Here is a 27126-nt window from a genome sequence, read left to right as displayed (position 1 = left end):
ATGAATATGAGGTCGGGAATGAATGTGTTGCTGTCACAAAAAACTGCCCGTGATTGAGTCAAAATTATTATTGTACATACATATATTGTTAATAATGTTTTTATCCAACATCAACAAAAATCATCACAAAGTTCGTGTCACAAAGTTTTAACACCGATTTTGTCGCACATTGTGATTAAATTATCATTATATTTTCACTAACTTACATATGTTGCAGGACATTCACAATGCCAGGCGTCCAATATTCTTATATATAATGGCAGCCTGTCATATTAATTTTTAAAAATTAATAATAATAAAATATGAGAGTAATTAAAGTACTGACTGTCAAATGAAATATAAAATTACTGTCAATGTTTATTAATCTGAAAGATATACATATATTTTTGTTAATTTTCAGAGACATATTAAGAGGTTAAGTAATAACATAAAAACAATAAAAAGTTTTACTTTCTAATAGTGCTTTGTATCCAACTAACGAAAGCATCTACACGGGTGTAAACACCGGGGAAACCTTCTTGTCCACACGGTGTGGGACCAAATGAAACTACACCCACCAAAAAGTATGCTTCCCTTCCATTAACAGATTGAGCAAACATTAGAGGTCCACCAGAGTCACCGCGACACGTGTCAATACTTTTCTCACCGCCCGCACACATTTGACTGTTGCCTAACTCGATTCTAGTGTAACGACGGTATTTTGCTTTACACCTTTCCAGATTTTCACCTCTCACCAACGCTTTTAATTTCTTTTGACTACTATTGGATGTTTCTGTTGCACCCCAACCAGCAATGTCCATAGTAACGCCTTCATAATTACTTGTTGAAGAGCTTGGCAAGCAAATAGGACTAGTGAAAGCATTGAAATTGACTTTTTCTTGAAGACGAAGTAAGGCTATATCATATGTTTGGGTTCTAACATCGTACAGTGGATGGCATATTTCTTCCTCAATATTTATATTGATATGTGGACTTGAACAAAGTTTATTGCCCTTGCTATCAAATTGGCAATCGAGTTGTGTTTCTAAGTCCCATTCACCCAAACGAACTCCAGTTAGGCGCCAATGTGCAGGGAGTACACGCTTACTAACACAATGTCCTGCCGTTAAAACGTAGCGGTCGTTAATCAGACTAGCACCGCAATGAAGACCTTCGCCACCGTTTCCTGCAAAAAGAAATAAACTAAATTAATTATGACAAGAAAACATTTTACACTCTTGCAACATGCAAGAATCAAAGTCCGAGAAATTCCTTCAGGTGCTGGCAAAATTATATCTATTTTTGGCAATAACGCATCCTATTAACATGCCACACACCCACTAATCACCCACCAATCATCATCACCAATCTACCATACGAGATATGTTCCAAAGTAAATAGGATTTTAAAAAGGCAAACATAACAAATGGTTTTTCGGCAAAAAAAAAAAAATTTATTTTATTCAAAATAATAGGTTGTCAAAAAAGTCTTGAGGTATTTTCGCTAGTTGGCGCTGAAAGCGCGTAGTTCTAGTTTTATTCGTCGCATTGGGTCATGCTATATCTTTTTGGAAAGCTCATTTCACGCGCTAAGACGTGTTTGATTGATTGTCCGTTCTTTTAAGTCGTTCGTGAGTTATAGCGTCGCAAACATGGAGCAAAATAAAGAGAAAATACGGCATATTGTACAGTACTAAATGCATCTCAAGCCGCCAATAAAATTTGCGCAGTTTATGGATCCGATACAGTTTCCATTTCCACCGCACAACGATGGTTTCAACGTTTTCGTTCTGGTGTAGAGGTGGTCGAAGATGCGCCACGCTCCGGAAGGCCTGTCGTCGAAAATTGCGATAAAATCGCTGAATTGGTCGAAAGAGACCGGCATAGTAGCAGCCGTAGCATCGGTCAAGAGCTGGGCATGAGTCATCAAAAATTCATTTTAATTTCAATAAAAAAAAAAAATCAATAAAAATACCGAAAGACTTTTTTGACAACCCATTAGTTTCCTTCTACTTCAATACAGCTTTTTGTAAGGTCCAAAAGCATGTCGAACGAGTGTTTTAGCTCGCTTTCCTTTCATGGGCAAATGAATTTTTCCGTAAAGGAAGAAGTCGCACGGTGCCATATCAGGTGAAAACGGGGAGTGGAATGGTTAAAATGTGATTTTTGGTCAAATAATCGGTCACAAGCGTCGAATCGAATGTTGGATTCTGAGCAATTTTTGGTGGTCAGCCAATTTGTGCGGAACAAACCGTGCATACACCTTTCTTAAACCCAAATGTTCGGTCAAAATGCGATAAATCGATGTTTTGGAGATGTTCAATTCCATTTCCATGAATTTCAATGATGATTTCGGCTGATTTTTGATGAGTTTACGCACAGTTTCGATGGAATTTCCGGTGATCACGGATTTTGATTGGCCCACATGTTGATCGTCATTTATGTCCTCACGACCATCTTGAAAACGTTGAAACCACTCGCGCACTCTGCTACGGGATAGGAAATCATCGCCATAAACTTGTTACAGCAATTGAAACGTTTCGGTAAAAGTTTTACCAATTTTAAAACAAAATTTAATGTTGGCTCCTTGTTCGAAGCTCATTTTCGCACTTTAGGCTAGGTGGCTTACTTTAGGCAGACTATTCGAGTAAAGTTTTATCCAGATACATTCATTATTGCTAAGCCTGCATACCAGAAAGTGAAAGCTTCACATGAAATCTAAAGTTATGCTATATGAGAAGTCGACGAGGTTGTGGCCCGACTGCGCTCATTATCGTAATGTAGCGTTGGATCGTCAGGATATATGTATACCGAATTTGGTTCAAAGTGGTCGTGCAGATCAGGCAGCAGATATGGGTTTTCGCCAAAATGTGGCCACTGTCACGCCTATCGACAAAATTTCACAGCAGCTCTAACAAAATCGTTATATGGGAAGTTGATTTAGTCATAATCTGATTTCACTCATTTTCAGAAGGTGGCTTAAGAGATATGTATGTACATTCAATTTATTAGAGGGTGGGGCTACGGTCATCTACGAACTCGTCTTTACTTTTTTGTCAATAAAAGTAGGTAAAGTGGTTCACAACTTTTTCGTGTCCTATAGTATTGAAAAAAATAGATGTTTTTAATAAAAACTTGTCTTTAAGAGAGTTTTTAAGGAACAATCAAAGATAAATCATTTTCAATCCAAGATAAAAAGAATTACAATATATTATGTAATGAACAGAATGTAGTAAAGTGACCAAGAAAATTCGTGTGATTCCAAAGATAATGTTTATATTTATAAGCTTATGAAAGTAGGATACTAAGGAAGATTAAAAGAAGTAAGCAAGTGATTTTTTTTATAATTTCACAAGTTGGGAAATATTTCCAGGTAATACCAATATTTTATAGAGTTTTAATTCTAATTCTTCCTGGCAAACTTCATCTACCTTGTTCAGGATATAAAATGGTTGCGTAAGAATTCATAATTAATTTTTTAATGGAAGCGTGAGTGGATTACGCTCATATTTGGCTTCTTATTTACTTATAGTACACGTTTTAAACTTAGTTAGTTTCTACGTTTAACTTCATGTCCGAAATAAAATCAACTTAATTAATTCAAATGAGATATGTGGGGTATAAACTTAACAAAAGATTACAAATTTATTATATAATTTATCCAAATTTGACACCGGCTCCGATAAAGCCATTCTGAACCACTCTGACAGTAAATATTAGGTTGTCAAATATTTCCCTTCCGCTTTTTTGCTCTTTATTCAATCCTTTATAAAAAGTGTTAGAGTGATCGGATTTAGTTCAAATATGCGCCGTTTCGTTCGATAATCTGTTTCCATCTAGACGGCAACTTCAGAATACCCCCCTCGTAGATGCCCCCTCCTTATTTGCGAAGAACTCGGACAGCCACTTTTCACAAGCCTCTTTTGAATTCAACTTTACACTAACAAGGGCGTTCGCCATGGACAGAACAGGTGGTAATCACTTGGCGTTATGTCCGGGCTATATGGTGGATGCGATAAAACGTCCCATCCGAGCTCCCGTAGCTTCTAACGAGTCATTAACGAAGTGTGTGGTCTGGCGTTGTCCTGTTGGAACATTACACCCTTCCTGTTGGCCAATTCTGGACGCTTCTGGTTAATCGCCTGCTTCAAGCGGTCCAGTTGTTCGCAGTAGATGGTAGAATTAAGCGTCTGACCATATAGGAGCAGCTCATAGATAGATGATTCCCTTCCAATCCCACCTAACACATAGCAAAACCTTCCTGGCCGAGTGTCGAGTTTGTTCCGTTTCAGTAGCATATCGCAGGCGTTGATTCAGTCCAGAAGGGTTTTTTGCGTCAAATCATGCGGCACCAAAACATCAAGCTTTTTTGTGTATCCAGCCTTCTGCAGATGGTTTAAAATGGTTTGGTGACTAACTTCCATCTTCTGGGCGATGTCACGAGATGCCACATGCCGATCTAACTCGATGTTTTCCATGAAAAAACTTTAAAATAGTGCGAATTTCGGCGTTAGTGAACTCCATTTACACGTCTATAACTGTTGAACGCAATATCCAAACTAATCATGCATAGCGTCGTTTTGTAGGTTATGTCAAGACCTTTCAAAGATGTATACTATTGCCATATACGAGCTCTGTAGCGCTTTATACAATTGTACATAGCCGCGAAATTGAAAAAAGGCGGAAGGGAACTTAATAAAACGTTTACTTCTTATGTATCTATTTACTTCGTGATTTATTGCACTGTTAGTAGCTTTCGACATAACTATTATATTGATGGCGAACGTGGTTACCATCCAATTTCACCCATTTTAACACTGTAATAGGAGGTGTTAGAAAAAGCAAGTTTGGTTAAATTAGCTTTAGAAGTTTTTAAGATACGTTCAGTAAACTTAAGGGAGTGCGGAACTTTTTATTAGATTTTAAACTGTAGATGCCCTTCCATAACTCAATACTCTGCAACAATGAATTCTCTTAACATCACAGTGACCTAATTCCGGGCATCCTTCTTAGGATGCTAAAGAATACGTGAACAACGTTTTATCAAGATTTCGCAATTTTTACGGAAGTTATCGCTTGCTCGGACAATCAATTGCGGTAGAACCACATTGCGTGAGAATAAAAATACCCAGCAATAAGTGCATTAGCCGAAACAGTCCTTGGTAAATAGGGAAATTAAGGGATAATTCTACGCCAATCTGATTTTCGTGGTCGAATAGCTCGAAGCAAAATGTTTAATTTTTATGATGATTTCAAAAAGCTAAAATTCTAAAATATAAACAAAAAAAAATCTGATTAAATTCGATGAAAGTTGTATGCATTTTTATACTCTCGCAACGTGCTGCTACAGATCTATATGTTCGTTAGCCCATCTCTGCAAGCGATAACTTGAGTAAAAAATAAGAAATCTTGGTTAAGCTACATACCTGTTTCTTGGTACTATAAGAAGGTAGGTATTGCAGATGAACGGATTCGAGCCATTGCCACGATCACAAAAAATTTAATAAAAAATGTATAAGTGCTAACTAATATAAAACTGTATTTCGGTACAGTAATGTATGTAAGGTACATATGTAATTTGAAGGAGTATTGGCAGTTTAATTTTTTTTAACTGACACCGGTTATCTTTAGGCGAAATCCTTTATACCATATACAGTTCGCAAATTAAGTCACCAATTTTGGTGAATAACATTATTTATGTTATGTAGTGAAAATGGTCGAAATCTGACCGAATGATATCTAAAGGTTTTCAAACATCAATTAACGAAGTTGATCTTATGCAAATACCTCACATGTATATCGGTCAATATGTGACTTATATTAATCAAATTCAGAGAGTTGTCTTTCTAATAATAGTGGATTCTTTTTTTTAAATATTACAATTAAGCGATGCAAATGAATTAATTTAATTTTTTGCCAAACTTTATATCCTAATGTATAGATTTATGATCCTATAGCTGATGTGGTCTCCTATAGTCAATATATTTTTACTTCATTGTCTACAAAATCCCAAAAATCTTATTTTTAATCCCAACATACATTAATCCAAAATTTTGTAATAGAAATTCGGAAGCATAAATGCACGTAAGTCATTGGATGATCTATAATACCATCCAATAAAATACCAATTGTAATCAATTCACAGCTTCACCGAATAATGACTTTTACATTTGAATGTAAGTTTGAATTTTTACCTTAGATTGGCAGAACTAGCAAAAGTATAATGTTGATTTTGGTGCATAAAATTTGGAATCGGTAAAACTAGTGACTATATCTGCAGAACGGAAAGCTGAAATTAATAACCTCATATTGAAACAGTTAACCATTCTAATGAAGTATTCTTTATTTATACTTGAAACAAATTATCATAATAAATTTTATACTAAATGTTCTTACCTTTAGCGTATATAAGTAAAGCTGTCCATGGAAATTCATCAATATCTGTCGCAGTTCCACCAAAAATCCGTCCTGTTAACGGAATTTTTCCACAGTTCGGTGGCAAAGGTAATTCTCCACGATTATTGGTCGGAGGATCGGGGCAGCATACCTAAACATAGATAAATATTCATATATGTATACATATACGTATTAGTAATATTAAATGGTACATAGCACTACTATGATTAATATAGCATATTTGCTTTAATTGGATTGACTTTTTCGTTATATAACCTGTAATATTACTGTGGTGCAAAGTATGATTTTTACCTTATAATGAATGATGATATGATTTTTAGTAAACCCCTACCTTTAAAAGAAACATGTACATATTTGCAAATTTGACAGCTATGGTTTATTAGATTATGAGATATAGCATTTTGAGTTAAGAAACTTGTGTTAGTTCACAAAAAATGGATCACAAGAATTTTCGTGTTAAAGCCAAGGTTTGGATTGATCAACATTATTTGGACTTTGCACCTGGAAAATCAACCGTTGAAAAGTTGTTTGCTAACTTTGAACGAGTCGAACTGTCCGACGGAGGATGATGAAGGCAGTAGACGCACTAAAGAGGCCGTTACCGACGAAAACATCAAAGAAGTCCCCTAAATAATTTCGGATGCTCGTAAAGTGAAGTTGTTCGAGAGAACTGAGACTCTAAAGATACCGAAGGAACGTATTGGATAAATTGTGAGTGAATATTCAGGAATCCAATAAAAACAACAAAATTTTTCTGATTGTGAGGAATGTTTGAAACTCTTTAATCGTAATAAACCGAATTTTTGCGTCGATATGTGACAATGGATGAAACACGATTCCATCATTTCACATCGGAGTCCAATCGACAAGTCAGCAGAGTGAACTGCACCAACCCCAAAGCGTGAAAGACGAAAAAGTCGGCTCGCAAGTTTGTGACATCAGTATTTTGAAATATACTTGTAATACTCATCAACTAACTTCAAAAGGGAAACACCGTTAACATTACATTGCGTTATTTGAGCGTTTGAAGGATAAAATCGCCAAAAACGCCCCTAGTTTAAGAAGAAGAAAGTGCAATTTCATCAAGACAATACACTGTGTTATAAATTAAAGATTACGATGTCAAAATTGGGTTTCGATATGCTTTCACATCCACCGCAATTTAGCAATACCGAAGAGGTATGTGGAAAACTGAGGCTTAGGGCAAATGTATTATAAAAATGGTATTGAAAAAATTGTTGATCGCTATAATCGTTTTATCGCCTTTGAAGATAACTACCTTGAATAGTAAATCAAATTTTACCATAGAAATAAGCTCTTATTTATATCTATTAATGAAAATAAATTTTGCTGCACCCCTATTTTTGGCATTGTTTTAATAATGTAGGATGGTTTTATTTATTGTAATATATAATTTAAGGGTTGAGATTAGGATAATCCTTTTACCTGGCGATTGCCTTGTCCACACACGCTTTTGGTCAAGAAGTTTCTCTCACTTGCCGATAAATCGTCTTTGACTAATGGTAATAATGAACTACATTCTAAGATAGATTTGCAACGTCCTTTTTTGCCATTCGGAGTTTCGCATTCATCTGTGAAAAATATATAGCTTTTATAAAAACAATAGTGCTGTTGCTAATTTTCTTCTATGCGCAGTAGTAATTATATTTTTTGATATTTTTGTGCAAATCATGAAGATCCTTTACATACTTTTGACTTTTTTCTGTTCTCGATAATTTGCGATTTTCTCAAATAAATGTACTTTTGCCTTCTCAAAATAATAGCAGCGCTCATTTGAAATAAGCGTAAAAAGAAAAATAAATAGACAAAATTATCTATAACTTCGAAGTTATGACTGTCAACAGTGACGTGGGTGCCTAGTCGCACCGGCGCGGTTGTTAAGGCCAATGATGTCAATATCATCAGCATACGCCAGCAGCTGTACACTCCTATAGAAGATTGTACCTTCTCGGTTTAGTTCTGCAGCTTGAATTATTTTCTCCAGAAGAAGGTTGAAGAAGTCACACGAAAGAGAGTCGCCTTGTCTGAAACCTCGTTTGGTATCGAACGGCTCGGAGAGGTCCTTCCCGATCCTGACGGAGCTTTGAGTTTTGCAGGGATACCAAATTCAGACATCGCGGCATAAAGGCAGCTCCTTTTCGTGCTGTCAAAGCCAGCTTTGAAATCGACGATTCTCGATTCACGGATTTTTTCCAAGATTTAGCGCATGGGGAATATCTGGTCAGTCTAAGAAAATTTATTTTTATTCAAATACATAAAAGCCTTGCAGAACAGATTATGTTTGCAAAACTAAACACTCAATAGTCACCATTCAGAAAAATTGCACAGTATATTGCTGTCAGATGTATTTAAAAATATTTTGTTTGTTGAAAAATGTTCTCGGTTCGGTTATGTCAAAATTACGCAAAAACCATGCTGCCCTATGCTAGCGATGAAATGTATTGATTTGCTTCTTATGACAAGATATTTATCCAAGCAAACTGGCAAATAAATGGTTCGCTGATAACGCCAGAAGAGTGCTTGAATAGTCCGTCCAGTCTCCCGATTGAAAATTGATGTGCAGATATGGAAGAGGACGTCGCTAAAAAGGCTCCCACAAATATTAGGGAGACGATAAAAGCAGCTTGTAACTCAATTCGCCCACACTGATGCCAAAAATTTGGAAATGGAAAATTCGTTTTTCCCTTTTTTTTGCTAGTTTTTTCTAGGGCACTCCTATTTTTTTGAAAAAGCTATTTTTATTATAATTTCAATATTATCTTTTTAAGAATATATATACATATGTATGTACATATATAACATAAATTTGTGGTTTTTTGTTTATACTTATTCATTACTAATTACGTAAGATAGAAACAATAGATATATACATACATACATATATATACTATATCCGTATAATAGTAATTCTTATAATTTTGGTAACAGCTCTATGCAAATTTTAAAGCACACTTCCAAATAAAAACATGTAAATCCAGATATGTAAAAAAGAAATTGAATAACTAAGGAAGGATTAATTTCGGGTGTAACCGAACATTTTATACTCTTGCAACTTGCAAGAATCAAAGTTTGACAAATTTCTTCAGAAAAATATGGGAGTTGGGGGTAGTATTGGCCCGGTTTTATTTTTTTTGCCAGTAAGACTTTCTAAAAAAAATGTACCCTGAGTTTCATTAAGGTACCTCACATACAATCATCAATCATATGGAATAAAGTTAGCCAGCTGTTGGAAAATTCCGGGCATAAAGTCATCCGGAAGTTTGAAAATCCTTATATTAGGTTTACGGGGATTCGGGGAAGTATTGACCCGATTCAAACAATTTTTAATACACAGAGATACTATTATCAGAGGACTTTCAATGAATTTTAATTGTTTATCCCATATATTGATCGATATTTTCGGTCAAAAGTCAGCTATAGATACAGTTTTTGGTCTTAACGTGGCATACTTTAAATAAATTATTATTGTGAAGTTTTATTTTGTTATATGAATTTCTTCTTGATTTGTATACTAAAAATTGAAAGAATCAAGTTTATTTAAAATTGTGCTATATAAGAAGTAAGCGTGGATGTAATCCGATTTCGATACGTGAGGTATCATCTAAAAACTATTATATAGTACTTTGTAGATGATACATGATATGGTATATTGTATATGTATAACCCTATATCTACCTCGCTTAATTTTAGATGATACGTGAGGTATCATCTAAAAACTAGTATACTTTGTAGAAACATGTTGCAATAGTATAAACATAAGTAACAAAAGACTAAGCTCGGATGTAACCGAACATTTTATACTCTGTAAGTCAGCTATAAAGTACATAAATATTGCCAGGTTTTGACTCAATGGCACACTATTATAAGGAAATGATTCTTTCTCAAACACTTTAACATACCTCAGAGTTTTATCGTTATTTTCGGTAAAATGTTAGTTATATACAGTGGTGATCTGAAAAGCTATGTTCTATTTTCAACTATTTTTGAACGTGAGATGGCATTCCTCAGACTCTATTTACTCTAGATTTTATTACTTCAACTTTATTGGTGCTTGATTTTTAATCTGTGAACTGAAATAACAAACGAATGTCGAGGTAATGTTGTGCACTAAATTTGGTACAAATTGGTCCTAAGTTATGGCTTTTCACTTAAAGGTGCGCAGTGACACGCCCGTTGTCAAATTTTCATACCGAATCTCTTAAAATTTTTCTGTGACCCGGGGGTAAAATTTATTGTCTCTGACGATTTTATTCTTGACTTATCGATCTTTTAGTAGTTTTCATCCTAATGTTACACGGACAGAGGGAGTGGTTATCGTCTGATTTAACATATTTTCACAGCACATGAAGAAGCCAAACTATGGTTGAAATAGCTTCAGAGGTTTGTAAGAGGGCGGGCACCTTGGTTATACTTGCAGTTTTAGCTTTAAGTATACAAGTATATTTTCGCGTATCGCCCTTTGGTGAGCTTTCACCCATGTTCAATATCTAACTTCGTATGGTGTTTGGAACAAGTGTGTCAGGGTTCATCAGGATATCTCAAATTTTACTTCTTGATTTGTACACTGGAATGTGAAAGAATCAAAAGGAATTTAAAACTGTGTTATAGGGGAAGTAGGCGTGGTTGTATTCCGATTTAGCCAATTTTCGCACTGTGACATAAGAATATGAGTAGAATATCACGTAAAAAATTTAGTCGAAATCAGTTTGGTCGCGTATTTAGTTATTGATTTATTGGTCGGAGGCCTTATAGTATTTGGTTGTTGTAGTTTTAGTAGTTCTCTGTAGCAAACGATTGCAAGAATATAAAAATAGAAATCGAACTGTGTGCGGAACTAAACAACCCGCCACTGCTTATACGTACATAGTATATATAGAATAAAACTGTCGTTCTGTGAATGAAATGTGCATGTTGGTAAAATTAGTGAATGTACTATGTAGTTTCCTAACAATGGTTTCGGATGCTAAAAGCTAATTGGATCGTTTCAGTAGTTTCGCTAGATCCCACATATTGGGCATTTCATAAATCTTATTAAAATTGGGTGGCAATATTTCTTTGAAAATAATTCAGCTTAATACCATAGGTAGATGAAATCAGTCGTTCCGCTAGTCGCCATATATCCATTATAGTGACTTTTGCTCCTCTGAATACGATATTTTAATATTTAAGTTAAGTTATATATTGTACATATGTATGTATTATATTTTATTCCTAAGGTTCGGTGTATGTATTTTTTGTGTTTCTTTTTACCTGATCCTCCACCTATTGACTTATGACAGCAAACCTGAAAGTAAAAGTAAATGAAAACAGATATACTTGTAGTAATATTTATTGCACTTTTGCAGTTTTCTTAAAAAAAGCTTAAATCGAACTCAAACATACATATATGTATCTATGTACTCGTATGTGAATATAAAGTTTTATAAATATATGTATAGTATATCATATGAAAATAAATTCATAAAGATGCGTGACCGTCTTTGTGGCTGTAAACCATTGAACGTTTTATTGTCTGACACTTGTCTGATATGAGAACTATGCCATGACACAATCTTGAATACCAGTGTGGGCACACAGACAAGAAGTATCACATCTGGCAGCACTGTTTGTCAGTTATTCTATTATTTCTTTCTCTTTATATTCTTCCTGGAAAGTTACAGTTTCAACCGAATTCTTAGTTTTTAGTTTTTAAGAAGCGTCACTTCTTGTACAGACGCCAACAAGTGTAGAAGTGTTGAATAGCTTCTTAAATAAACGTTTTGTTAATTGATGTGGTGTTTTATTCCGCCACATACCCGAACCCTACGGTTTAACAACACACGTTAAATGGACCAACAGCAAAATTGTACCCAGTGGTGCCCACGTTCGCAAGACGAGAACTTCACCGAGGAATTTTTGGAAGCAAACACGCCTTCCCAGCTCCCACCACTGCAAACTACGCACATCGACCGATTTGAACGAATCGAACTACCGCCGTTTTGGAACCAGCAGGTTCAATTGTGGTTTGCTGCCGTTGAAGCACAGATACAGCTAGCTGCCACTGGTGAAGAAAACAATACTAATCTCGCGCGAACAGCAGATCGCCTCATGGAAGTTCAGCAAGGACTTGGAGATCCCGGTATAATGGCTGTGACCCAGCAACTTGACGAGTTGGCAAGGTAAGTCGAAAAGCTGGCTCAGAGGCTCGACAAAGCATCATTCAACGGAAGCAGTCGCAGTAACAGTACGTCAAGCGCATCACGGGACAATGCTACAAGCACACCATGTTTTTATCATCGGAGATTTGGTCAATGTATCAAAAAGTGCGCATGGCCTTGCACGTTTCAGGGAAACACAAACGGCCCCCAGTAGATACGGCGGATGCTGGTGGCAACATAACACATCGCCGACTATTCGTTTACGACCGCATATCGGGTACGAAATTCCTCGTCGACACTGGCGTGGATATTTCGGTGACTCCACTTTTACGTAAAGACAAGAAAATACCAACACCTTTTCGACTGCAAGCTACAAACGGTAGCAAAATCGAAACCTACGGAGATAAGGCACTCACCCTCAACATAGGGCTACGGCGTCCGATTCATTGGATATTCTGTATAGCTAACGTACGATATCGAATTGTCGGTGCAGATCTCATCCATAAATTTGGATTAGTTGTGGACCTCAAACGTGGTCGCTTGGTAGACCCTAACTTAGACTCGCACAGCGTAGGCCGCTATGCAAGCGCCCCCTTAACAACGGTCACGGCTATAACCGAGAGCAACAAATTTACGGCTATCCGGAACTATTGGGAAACCTTTCGAACCGCACCGCCATCAAGCACTCCGTTAAACATTTCATCCCTACCACCGGGCCAACGTGCATGTAACGTGTTCGACCGTTATCTCCTGAACGCCTCAAAATGGCCAAGAAGGAGTTTGAGCTCCTAATCGGTTTGGGTCATGCCAGACCGTCAAATAGCCCCTGGGCTGGTCCCTTACACATGACCAAGAAGAAAAATGGAGACTGGCGACCATGCGGAGACTACCGTAGACTCAACGAAAGAACTATTCTTGACCAGTACCCAATCTCGGTTCTTCATGATTATGCCACAATATTAGCAGGAAAGGTACGTATTTTATACAATCGATCTCAGACGTGCGTTTCATCATATCTTGGTGGCCGAGGAAGACATACCAAAAACTGCCATAATAACCCCGTTCGGGTTATTCGAGTTCATCAGTATGCCATTCGGGCTCCGCAACGCGGCACAGTCCTTTTAGTGTTTTATCAACGAAGCACTCAAGGGCCTCGATTGCGTATATGCTTACATCGACGACCTGCTGATAGCATCATCCAGTGAACAACAACAGATACAACACCTCTGGTTAGTGTTCCAGCGGCTTAGCCAATACGGCCTGTGCATTAATGCGGAAAAATGTGTTTTGGGTGCTTCCGAAGTCGGTTTCTTGGGATATCGAATTTCGAAACTCGGTTCCGCATCATTTCCATGCCGAGTCCAGGCGCTACGGGATATCCCAAAACCTGAAACAATTTTTGAGCTAAGAAGATTTATTGGCGCAATAAACTTTTACCGACGACACATCAGTAATGCTGCCGCTGCCCAGGCACCCCTCAACGAGTTCTTAAAAGACTCAAAGAAAAACGATCGCAGACCAGTACCTTGGACAACAGAATCAGAACAAGCTTTCATCTACATCAAGAAACAACTAGCAGCCGCAACTCTCCTAGCTTATCCATCACCAGCCGCCGAGCTTCGGATTACGTGTGACGTCTCTTGTACTGCGCTGGGAGCAGTGCTAGCAGAACATAAAAACGTTTGGAGGCCACTTGGATTCTTCTCGAAAAAGTTGTCACCCGCACAGATTGACTATAGCACATATGATAGAGAATTGACGGCTATATACGAAGCCATCAAGTACTTTAGACACTGGGTTGAAGGTCGTGAGTTTGCTGTCAGCACAGATCCCAAGCCATTGACTTTCGCGTTCCATCAACAATCGGATAAATCCTCACCTCGCCAGATCAGACAGCTAGGACTCATCAGCCAATTCACGACTAACATTGAATACGTCTCCGGTTCAGACAACAACGGCGTTGACACCTTTTCACGCGTTGAAACTAAGCATCGACCCGCAGTTATTGACTACGATGAGCTGTCCCGAAGAGCTGCAGCAACTTCTTCCACATAACGAAACATCATTAAGGTTCCAAACGCTTACCTTTGATCCCAACGGGCAGACGATTTATTGTGACGTTTCAATAAATAACATCAGACCATTCGTGCCAGCACCGCTACGTCGAAAACTTTACATAACTTCGCACATCCCAGCGGCAGAGTGACAGTGAAACTCATCGCTCAGAGATACGTGTGGCCATCAATAAACAAAGATGTTACGCAATGGGCTCGATAATGTGTCCCATGTCAACATTCCAAAATAGGTCGTCATGTAGACGCAGCACCCGCCGCATTCCCTATTCCGGACGAGAGATTCGACTATGTCCATTTAGTCCTAGTCGGACCTTTGCCGGTAGCGGTACCCATTATAGGCATAACGGCAAGCACGATTGCAAACACATTCTACTCCCATTGGATCGCCCGCTACGGATGCCCCAAGCTGCTCACTACCGATCAAGGTACCCAATTCGAAAGTGCGCTTTTTACAGCTCTAGCACGGTTAGTCTTCGGCAAGCGTATTCGCACCACGGCATATCACCTAGCAGCCAACGGTCTGGTTGAAAGGTGGCACCGCATGCTCAAAGCCGCCATCATGTGTCATCAAATCTCTCAGTGGACTCAGGTTCTACCAACAGTATTATTGGGATTGAGAACTTGCTACAAGGAAGACTTAAAGTCATCACCCGCAGAATATCTATATGGGAACACTCCGGGTTCCTGGCGAATTTTTTTCAGATGGAGATCCACCGGGAGACTCCCAATTTTTCCTTGAATGTTTTCGCTCATATTGAGGAAAATCAGACCAGTTCTTTCAACCCACCATTGCCGTCAAAAAACGTTCTGTTTCAAAGAACTGTCAACATGCACACACGCATTCCTGAGGATCGAGGCAACTAAACGGCCACTTGACCAGCCATATTCAGACCCACACAAAGTGATTAAAAGACTTGATGAACGTGTTTTTGCCATCAAGGTTAACGGCAAGGTTAAATCTAAGCATCGAGCGTCTAAAATCAGGCCATTTGGCCAAGGACGAAGTGTTCGAAAGTACGCCACATAGCCGTATTCTCACCGAGCCAATGACTTCGCCAAGTACATCAACCATCCTACCTATGTATTCACCAAAGTACTTGAAACATTTGCACCCCCGCTAGGATCTGATAGTGGGGGGAGGTACTGTGGGCACACAGACAAGAAGTATCACATCTGGCAGCACTGTTTGTCAGTTATTCTATTATTTCTTTCGTTTTATATCCTTCCTGGAAAGTTACAGTTTCAACTAAATTCTTAGTTTTTAGTTTTTACACCATGTACAGTTTAGCAAAGTATTTTTTCCCCGACACATACCATATGTAAGCTTTGACACGAGTCAAAAAGTTTATAATATAGAAAATGATATCAATGTTTATAAGTAGGCATATTTATATTTTGGATGGTCTCATCAAAAAATTCCTTTGATATTCTTATATGCCAACTTTTGTTTATCGACCTACTTATGTACATATATTCGGGACAAAATTTGCATTTTTTGAATTTGTCAATAGTCTTTATACGGGTCTAAATGAATAAAAATGTTTGTACTCACCAGAATATTTTTACCAAGTGAACCACATCTGCTCTGCCTTAAAAATATTATATCATTATCTTCTAAATTTGGCTTAACGGCCATGTTATATAGTTCAGTGCATTTATTTATTAGCATACATTCGCCGGATTTACCGTTTGGCGTTTGGCAAGCTCCATAACCCGTTTCTGTTTAAATGATAAATCAATTTAAAAAATTCATATGTAGATGGATTTACCTTTGTAATTAATATATATATATGTACATATATATTGTATATACTATGTATACCCATCAAAAATTAAATTTATGTGGACTGCTAAAAGATCTCGATCCTTTTGTGTTATGTACATATGTCAAGATGCCAAAACTAAATAAAATCGAAACAATCGTATTCCTAGCCTATATACCTAATATACATATGTATGTAATAATTTCAAACTTCCGGTTGCCTTTATAACGTAGATGTACATATATCGGCTAATACTATGTAGGAATACTGGTATATAAATGCTATAACTTAAGTGAGTAAGTGTCGAGTGTGTTCGAGTAGTCCCTTGTCTTATTGTTAATTGAACATTATGTAAAGAAAGTGTACACTCGAAATTTTCAAAAATTCGACGAATAGCGAGCACTGGTGGACGATTATAACAACCTTGAAATGGTAAAAGTGCACAAAAAATTGCAATTGGAGAACTATTATTTCGATAATAAAATTTAAAAATTTGTAAACGTTGTTCTTGCGTATATCTTTCCATGATGAAATTGTAAGCATTACTGAATAGAATGAAAAAAATTAAATTGTATGACATAATAAAAACTGCTGAAATGACACTTAAGAATCATAACATCCTTATTGACTTTGGACAGGATATGTCAGTCAGTGTGTGAGTTATGTTTATCAAATTTCATCAAATTTCGTCCTCGAACATACTTGAATAATGAACATAATCGAACATACTTGTTAATATACAAGGTGCGTTCCAAAAAAAACAAAACAAATGGTTTTTTCGGCAAAATAAATTTATTTTTTTTTTTCAAAATAGTCTCCTGCTTCAATACAGCTTTTGTACGGTCTAAAATCATGTCGAACGAGTGTTTTAGCTCGTTGGCCGGTATGGCCGCCAGTATGCCGGTGCAAGCCTTTTGAATGGCCTCTACGTCTGCATAACGCTTTCCTTTCATGAGCAAATGCATTTTTCCGAAAAGGAAGAAGTCGCACAGTGCCATATCAGGTGAATACGGGAAGTGGTTAATGGTTAAAATGTGATTTTTGGTCAAATAATGGGTCACAAGCGTTGAATCGAATGTTGGATTCTGAGCAATTTTTGGTCGTCAGTCAATTTGTTTTGGAGATGTTCTATTCCATTTCCATGAATTTCAGTGACGATTTCGGCTGATTTTTTATGAGTTTACGCACAGTTTCGATGGAATTTCCGGTGATCATTTATGTCCTCACGACCACTTTGAAAACGTTGAAACCACTCGTGCACTCTGCTACGGGATGGGCAATGTTCGCCATAAACTTGTTTCATCAATTGAAACGTTTGGTAAAAGTTTTACCAATTTTAAAACAAAATTGAATGTTGGCTCTTTGTTCGAAGCTCATTTTCGCACCGATAACGCAAACATACTGACACTTTAAACGCAATAATTTCACTTCCAATATATGAAATATCATGAAATTCTCACTGAACAATCGATAAAGAGAGCAGATTCTAACGCACTAGTCGACATACATATACATAGATGGCGCCACCAGGGGTCGCTAGATTCAAAAAGTCCTGTTTACTATGGAACGCACCTTGTACGTAATCCGTAAAGACTTATCCTAAACCCAATATACCCCATATAGTTGTTTCCTATTTTTCCGACCAAATGGACATTTTTTCTAAACATAAGCAGTTAAGTGGTGAATACGTATAAGTAAACTTGCTGTAGTCCTTTCCGATCTTCTGGGTGAAGTGTTCTCCCTATACCGCATATATTATTTTTATATACATTCATACCACATATGTACATATTTATCTCGGGCACGAAGCCCGAAGCTTATGGGTCTATGACCTATCATGAAGCCTAGTAAGATAACAAATATGATTGTAATTCATTCACAGTTTCGTAGAATAATGAGTGTTGAATCCTAACGCAAATTTGTATACTCTTGCAAATAACGGTTGTTTGTATCACTGAAAACTATTAGGGATAGATGTGATGTTATGTATATACATATACATAATCAGGATACCGAGACTAGTTGAACTTCGAGTCAGTCCGTCTGTGAAAGCGATGACTGGAGTAAAAATAAATATAAGTATATTGATGAAATTCGGTACACACTTTCCTTGGCACCCCAGCAAAGTTGGTATTGCCAAGAGTTGTTATTTAGTACAAAAAATTGCTTTAGGGGAATGCATAGCTGAAAAAAATTGAATTGGTTATGGCAGCGCCATCTTATAAGTTTAATGTACATATCTCTCAAGCCATTCAAACGTCTTCTAAAAATGAGTGAATTCGGATTATAATATCGCCACCTCCCTAAAAGTGCAATAAATCTATAAATAAATGCACCATAGATATAAAGTCTTACGCCGCCGAGCTTTATCCGGTGTTAATTTCGGACTCCCATCTGGATTTTTAACGGAAATTTTAGGGCCCGTAAGTGACAAACATGGTAAGTGACAGCTATGGAGAACCGGTACCAAGGCAAGTGAGTGCCAGTTTGCTTGCCGATTACTGATGGACATTGTTAAGGGATACTCCAAAAACAAAATATCGCCGAACAACATCGACCGTAACATTTTAAGGTACTCTTTGGTTAATAAAATAATTTTATATAATTTAACAATAATATATACAGTGGGAAATTTAAATTTTAAGTGTGCTTAAATCGGCTGTTAATAGCAGCCATTTCTATTTACAACAGGATAACGACCCATAACACACAACTTATCTTGTACATGAATGGTTGTTATGGAAATAAAAATAACTCCATAGGTCCCGCAATCACTAGACATTAATCCTATTCAAAATATCTGGAACTTTTTGGAAAACCGTATTCGAAAACATCGAATTTCATCAAAATAAGGCCAAAAAGGTTGATCATGGACTTAATGGGTCAAAATATCCTGAAATAATACTAGAAATTGAGTGGGGAGCATACACCGATGTCTAGGGACAGTAATAGCAACAAAATGTAGGTCAAAAACCGTTAAAAGTATTGTAATTACTTTTGATTTATATAAACAATCCTAAGTGTAACTAAACTTTTTTGATATAAATTATGCTCATTTTAAGCCTTAGCTTTAATTTTTTTTATTTGTGTCAAAAAAATATTTTGATATGCTATATTTAATGTTAGATATACATATCTTGAAATGGATAGAAAAAAAACCACAAAATTTATCCATTTTGAAACAAATAAATATGTCGGAATTTAATAGAACTAGGTGTATGTAAACTTTATTGGTCGACTGTATGTCGCTGTTTTTTTTTTAACAGAAATATTCATAGCAAAAAACAACAACAAATCTGTAGCTATTTTCTGCCCTTGTGGCAATTTTTACATAATAAACATTTTGTTCTGTTCATTTCACAAAAAACAAGAGGATTTTTGTTTACCAGTGTAATTTGTTTAATAATAAATATACACGTTTCAACGCTCATCTCGCAGCTTTGAAATCGACGAAGAGGTGGTGTGTGTCGATCTTTTTTTCACGGGTTTTTTCAAAATTTGGCGCCTGGTGAATAGCCACATTGATAAGGTCCATCCAGTTTGTTGATTTTGGGCTTTAATCACAATACACTCGATAGAACCTTATATGCGATGTTGAGGAGGCTTATCAGTTCTTCGTCGCCGTATCTGAATACCTCGGCCGGCAATCCATCGTCCCCATCAGCTTTGTTGTTCTTCAGACGGGTAATTGCTATTCGAACTTCTTTGTTGAATCGGGTTCACCATCTTCTGGTGTTATGCTTTCACTGCCATTCAGCAGGCCGAAGACCCCTCCATAATTTTAGTATGTTATTTCAACAGATCACCCCTGGGAGATGTCCAAGAGTATGATCCGGTCTTGAAACCTTCTGTTAGTCGCCGCATCATTTCGTAGAATTTTCAAGCATTTTCTTTGTCGGCCAGCTTGTAGCTCTTCGGCCTCTTTCTTTTTTTGTCTGGAAATGCGTCTCGCTACCCTCTTCAACTCTCCGCATCTATCCCATTCCGCACATGTTGTGGTCGATGGTAACGTTACGAGGGAGTCAGCCTGTTTTCTATTCACTAGGACATGGCACTCCTCATCGTACCAGCTGTCCTTTAACATCTTCCGAAAAGCAATGGTTTCGTTTGCAGCTGTACGTAAGAGGTTCCTTATACCGAGTTGGTGATGAGTGCTCTCAGAGAACAGGAGTGGAAGTCGAGTAGAAAATCGTTCGTCTGTCTGTTGGGTTTCCAACTTTTTGACGTCGAACCTTCCTTGTGTTTGTTGACGTGCGTTTTTTGCTGCACAGAGAAAGATGCGTATCTTGGTCCGAGTCGACGTTAGGACCTCGGAGCGTACGCACGTTTGAAAAGCGGGAGACGTGTCTTCCTCTATCACTACACGATCGATCTGGTTCAACAGATAACCATATTTTGGAAGAAGTCGATCAGCCTCAACCCATTTGGAGATGTTTCATCATTGAGGCTGAATTTACCGACCGTTTTGCCAAAGATACCTTTTGACATCGTGGGGGGGCAGCTCACATAGGTGCGCTCCAAGCGCTCATAGCAGGTATCTTTGGCCGCAACGTCCTTCTCTTCCGTCGGGGCGTGGGCACAAATCAGCGATATGTTGAAGAACTTCGCTTTGGTGCGGATTGTGGCTAGGCGTCTATCCAGGACTCAGTGACGGAGTCTCTATCCCTCTCAACACGAATCCCACACCGAATTTGCTCTCCTTTATATAGACAGTGTAGTAAATGCCACAAGGACTTACTCGTCTCTGTCCTTGTCCCGTCCATCACACTTTTTGGACGGCGGTGATGTCAGCCTTTACTCTTACGAGGAGATTAACCAGCTGGGTAACGGAGCACTTACCTCACTTGCGTGAACTTCTACAAATGACCCCATCCAAATTATCTCTTCACTGAAGTGTTTTCTCAATAAATCCACTGATTGATGCGATGCGTGGGAAGTGGCACCCTCTTGTCGACGAAAGCGCGAGCTTCAATTTCAGGCATCCAATAGTCGGTTATCATAGCGCGATTAGGCTGCTATTCAAGAAAGTACCTCTACTTGGATCACCCGTTTTGTAAAAAAATTAAAAAAATTTTTAAATCGAAATAATTTTGAAGACTAAATTAAGTTTTTTAAATACTAAACTACTTCATTACAACTCTGATACAAAATATTATTAATTGCTTACACGTAAATTACCAGTTTAACATATTGCTTTTTAGGTGTAATGTTTTAAACTGTTTCAAAGTTAAAAGAACATAAACCATTTTGAACCAACTTTGTTACCAAACACACGATTCCAAGTTGTCGTAAGCTTGTATGTTGCAAGTGTATAAGAAAATATTACTGTGCTCAAATTGAAAGGTGAATTTTGTCCATTTCATCTCCTTCAAAGTAATCCTTTTCCGCTGCAATACACTTACGCCAACGAATTTTCCAGTCATCATAGCACTTGGAAAAATCCTCCGTCGTGATGGTCATCAGAGCCTTCTTCGATTCAGCTTTTATATCCTCAATTGAGTCAAAACGGTGTCCTCGGAGTGGTCATAAGAATTTGCTGAATAGCCAGAAGTTACACGAAGGTAAATCAGGCGAATGCGGTGGTTGCGGCACGAGATTAGTTGAAAATGTGGCGAAATGATAACGAATAACCAATGCGGTAAGAGATGGAGCATTATCGCACTTCTTTGTTCAATAAATTCAGACATAGTAAAAATCGAATTCACTTTTAGAGTCTCACAAAACGACGCGAATCTCAAATACTAATGAATATTTTGACGTGAAATTTAGCAAAGATGTCACTAACAGTACTACCAACTTTCAGAAAAAAAATAAGGCGATATAAACTGTCAAACAGAGATGAACTAAAAATAAAATAGAAGTTGGTATTTCTTATATTCGTGAAAGAGTTAATCTTGAAAATAATCAAATATCTTCTTCTTCTTATTTAACCTAATATCAGTGAATCAAAAAGTAAGTGTAATCCGGATGCTCTAAAAGGAGGGCATTTGTGCTTTGCAAAATCAAAATCGCATTATTAAAAATGGAAAAACTTTACTCGACAAATTTATGAATGGATCACAAACAATTATATTTGGTAAATTATAACTTATATATTAAAATCAATCTAATTAACACAAATCTCTATATTCATAAAACACCATATATTAGTGCTGTGTTAAGGACCGATACCAAAGATAAGAAATTTAAGAGATTGGTGATAAGAGTGAAGAGTAATTGCAGAGAAAAGGTGAGTCATAAGCCCATTTATTCGCTGGCTTCAAAATGTATGGCCCGCTTTCGGCTGACTTCGAAAACGTACTACTGGAAAATGCGATGCGGTATGAATGCGGTATTTATACATCGTCGGTATGCAATGTTAAAATCAAATTGGTTCATTATAATTTTTTTTCCTGCTTCATCGAAAATGGAAGTACAAATATTTATTTGCAGAACGTTACACTTTGTACATACTTATGTATGTATGCATTGCAATTGACGTTTTCCAAGTCAGTTTTATAAATCACTCATGTCAAATCACAGAAACTAATGGAATTTCGTCGAAATTGGAAATAAATTTGATAACTGAGATTATTACTTCGAGAATTCTAAGAAAGTTTAAATACATTAAATGGAAATGCAAATCAAAGAAATAGCAAATAGCAATAATTTCCCCATACAAAGCAAACAAAATACCGAAATATACACTTGTTATGCACTGTGGTCCATATATTTGGTGTCTCGGTCCTTAAAAAGTTATTGTCCGCTTTCATAATTTTTCTAGGCTAATAAATATATTATAAATTACACAATACACAAAAAATAATTAAAGAAAACATTCTTTAATAACCGTATACAACAATATCCGACAGGGGTGTATATAGTATATAATTGTAGTCATAAACAAACTCACATATTACTAATGTCAGTGAATGCCTTCTGTTTATTATAGGTCAAATACATACAATTTTGTGATAAGACATTGCTACTGTGAGAGTTGTTTATACAATATACAATTCTTACCTATAGAAGCTGCACCGTAAACACTAAAAGTTAAACCAAGTAGAACTGCGATATTTCTTAAGGAGTCCATTTTTTAAAAATCCAATAATTATATATGTATATGGTTTTATTTTTAAAGGAAAAGAACAATATTAGGAGCACTGTATTTCAAAACCGACGTCTATCGGCGGTTTGTAATTGTAAACTGATTGATGTCACTTCAAGTAAATATGAATTAAATCAACTTGATCATAATAATATGAATCTTTCGATTTGTATGTGGCTGTAAAGAATATACATACATATGTATTAGATCGGTCGATTTTTATACTCTCGCAAAATGTTGCTACAGAGTATAATAGCTTTTTTCAGTAAACGGTTGTTTGTTTCATCTAAATCGACTTGAGGTTATACAGAAATGATCAGAATGATGAGACAATTTTAAATCTACGTGATTGTCTGTCTGTCCGTCCATAACAAAGGCCATAACTAAGCTCCACAATAAGGTACAAAAATGTTATGTAGTTCAACGAATTGCGATAAGTTTGTAAGGACACGTCCTCCTGGTGGAAGTCATAGCGTCCGTAAATATAATTTGAAAGCAAACGTAAAAACGAAGAAGAAATATGACAAACGCAGTAATTATAAGCTTTTAAAAAAAATTGTTTGGCTCTTTTTTGTTATTATTCTGTGAATATGTGTTGGCACCGCTCCAACAAACGGCACATAACTTTCGTAATTTATCAGATTTCAACCCGAAATATTGAGAGCGTGATCGTAAAACTTGAATATGCAAAAAAAAAAATTAAGAACGTTTTTTTTTGGTCTCACGATTTAGAAACATCCTTAAGGGGCACACCTAGTGTGACAGCGTAAAAAAAGGCATTTTTTGGGATAAAAAAAAAACTGGTCAATCAATCGTTTTAAAATTTTTAGGGTATATTTATACATGTTTTAATAGTAAACTGAAAAATTTTTGAAAGAAAATATTAAATATTTTTGAAATGACAAGCGATCTCCGGCGACGGCAAAAAAAGGTCCTCCACTGCTGCCATGATTGCAGCCTTCTCTGTTGATAAAACCTAAAAAAAATGCTCGTTAAACTAAAATATATTGTCTGTATGATGACCCTCGGGCTGATAAAAAAATCAAAAATTGACAAAATGGCGGCATGTTGAAAAAGAGTTAAATTTCACCCAAAATTATGGTCGTTTTTGGAGTGCCAAAATTCGATTTTTGATTAGATCAAAAAACTGGAAGGTCATCGTATGGAGAACTATATAGAGAAGATGTGAAAAAAATTTGATAGCGATCGGATCATTTGTCTGCGAGTAGTCACTCCAGCAAATTCGAAAAATGCTGTTTCGAGGAAAACGCGTTTAAAGATAAAGTGATTGTTATCTAATTGCCGAGCGGCTACTCTTTTAAATGGCTGTAACTCAAAAACTGTTTCAGATATCGATTTGAAATTTTAGTATGTTATTTTTAAAGGTATAACCTATCGAAATATGAAAAAATCGATGTTTTGAAAATTTCACATTAGGTGTGCCCCTTAAACTGTGTTATATCTAATAGTATACGTTCCATTAATTTTGCTAAGTATCTTAGTATCTTACATATATTATATAGAGCCAACTGGACGTTTGAAAATCTCATATTAGGTATATGGGGGACAGAGGTAGTATAGAACCGATTTTACCAATTTTATCAATCTTTTGGATTACCACATATTATTCATAGAATAAGATGCTCTCTGAGTTTCATTAAGGTACCTCACAAACCACATGTTTGAAAGCCCTGATATTAGTTATATGGTGGTTAGAGCAAACTTTCATCCGATTTTATCGATTCTATTTACAAAGAATAACACACTCTTTCACACTGTATCATAAGGTTGGCAAAATTTGTTTGAAATGGGTAAAGAAGGTCTCGAGAAATTGATTTTCACCAAGATATTGGCAGCGCCACGCCCATTGTCTAATTTTGATATCAGCTCCTACAAGTATAAACCTTTTATACTAAAAAAGTGTTTATATAAAATTCTATAAAGTAAGGTCTCAGAAATCTTAATTTTTGGGAGAAGTAAATAAATATATATTTGAACCTAATAATGTTCATATAAATATATGTATGTATATGTATATTGAAACAAAATAAATAATTAAGCTTTTAGGCAGAATTGCACTTTGCAAAAGTAGAAGGACATGTGCAAATATACAAACATATGTGATGTAATGATACAAGAAAAAAAATACAAAATTAATTTTTTCATATCTTTCACACGAATTTTATCCACATTTTCTTCTTCCTAGTTTCGAATTTGTAAACGTTATTTTAAAAATTTAAGCTCTATGAACGTCCGTTGAACATTATTGCGTTAAGTTTTTTCAGAAAATGTTAATAAAGACCCCACTAAACGATTAAAAACTGATTTTTGATTGATTGATAAATAAAGCGAACAGATAAATCAGCCAATGCGAATGGCAAATAAGAATACGTAGAGAAATGGAAAAAGTTAGGCCTGGCAGCCCTCATATTAACTCCATTCAGAATTCACCTCGATCAAAATATTTTCCGTTCATATTTATAGGCTTCACCTTTGTAGAAACATATCTATATAAAAAATATAATTTTAGGTTTCTTACTTTATTTTCATATACTCCCAGTGTGAAAGTTTGCGATCTATAGAACAATTGGTAGAAAATTACAGCAGTCCTCCAATCATTGTTACCAACAGTTTGTTCATGTTATTTTATAAAAGCAGAGTAAAAACACTGCGTTTTATCGTTTGATTGATAATTATATTATATAAAATAATACATGTTTTAAATTACAAAAAATACAGTAAATTTCGAAAACACAAAGGTAAGTTCCACCAAATTTCGTTAAAAAAAAAATTTATAGCACAGGATAAAAATCAAAAACGGCACGCTTTCCTTTTCCTGATACAGAATGACGTAAATTATTTTTTCCTTAATGTTTGCGGTTTTATCTTTCGTTTCTGATTGGTGTGAATTTCTTGTATATTTTATAATTTTTAAAGGCAGTACACTGTTTCTTCTTTTTCAAACATAATTGCATTAGAATAGCTAACAATTCTGAAAGCAGGTTATAAGAAAAAAATTTAATGAAATACCATATATCTTTGTATATAAAAACTACTTGTCATGTTGTTTGTCCGCGAAGGACTCCTAAAGTACTGAGTCGATTTTAGCAAAATTTAGCAAACTGTGTCCAGTTTGAAGTAACTTAGAAGATAGGATAGTCAAAATAATTCATACATAAAAAATACAGAGAAAGCTGCATTAAATAGAAGCTCTATTAAATCCATTAAGCGGGCATATCCATTTACATATTGACCGGTCCCACAATTTGTTGATATTTATTAAGTACAATCTAACACTAATTACTGGACAGAAAGGCTGGTTCGTCAGTGTCTGTCTATGGGAGATATCACTGTATATATTTCTAAACATACGCATGTATTCAAAATCCCTAAAAATATATAATACAGTTGAGCTTCCACAACTCAAACTTCTATAACTCGAAGTTCTCCATAACTCGAACTCTTGAATTAGCAATAGAAGTCAAATTGCATACAAATTTCGTGCCATAACTCGAAGTTTTTTTGTAGTTTATGGCGATTTGAGTTAGAAAAGTTCAACTATAATTATAATTTTCTGTAAAATGCCAAACCTTAGGGGCCATTTTCTCAATGTCTGTTTAGCAGTCATTTTTCAGTTAAGTTCTGGTA

General features: G+C 36.2%; 1 protein-coding gene across 1 annotated transcript; it reads right to left on the bottom strand.

Annotated features, from left to right (window-relative positions):
- Positions 1-332: 332 nt before the first annotated feature.
- On the bottom strand, positions 333-23557 carry LOC120769280 (serine protease easter-like). Its single transcript, XM_040096195.1, has 6 exons — positions 23394-23557; positions 16181-16347; positions 11667-11700; positions 7842-7987; positions 6375-6525; positions 333-1165 (listed from the first exon to the last, which is right to left on the bottom strand). The coding sequence occupies exons 1-6, from the start codon at positions 23461-23463 to the stop codon at positions 447-449; spliced, it is 1287 nt and encodes a 428-aa protein (XP_039952129.1). The 5' UTR covers positions 23464-23557; the 3' UTR covers positions 333-446.
- Between the last annotated feature and the right edge of the window lie 3569 nt (positions 23558-27126).

Source organism: Bactrocera tryoni, chromosome 2 (assembly GCF_016617805.1).
Source record: "Bactrocera tryoni isolate S06 chromosome 2, CSIRO_BtryS06_freeze2, whole genome shotgun sequence".
In the NCBI taxonomy this organism is placed as follows: Eukaryota; Metazoa; Arthropoda; class Insecta; order Diptera; family Tephritidae; genus Bactrocera; species Bactrocera tryoni.
Note: the sequence above shows the minus strand (reverse complement) of the source record. Positions and strands in the feature narration are given on the sequence as shown.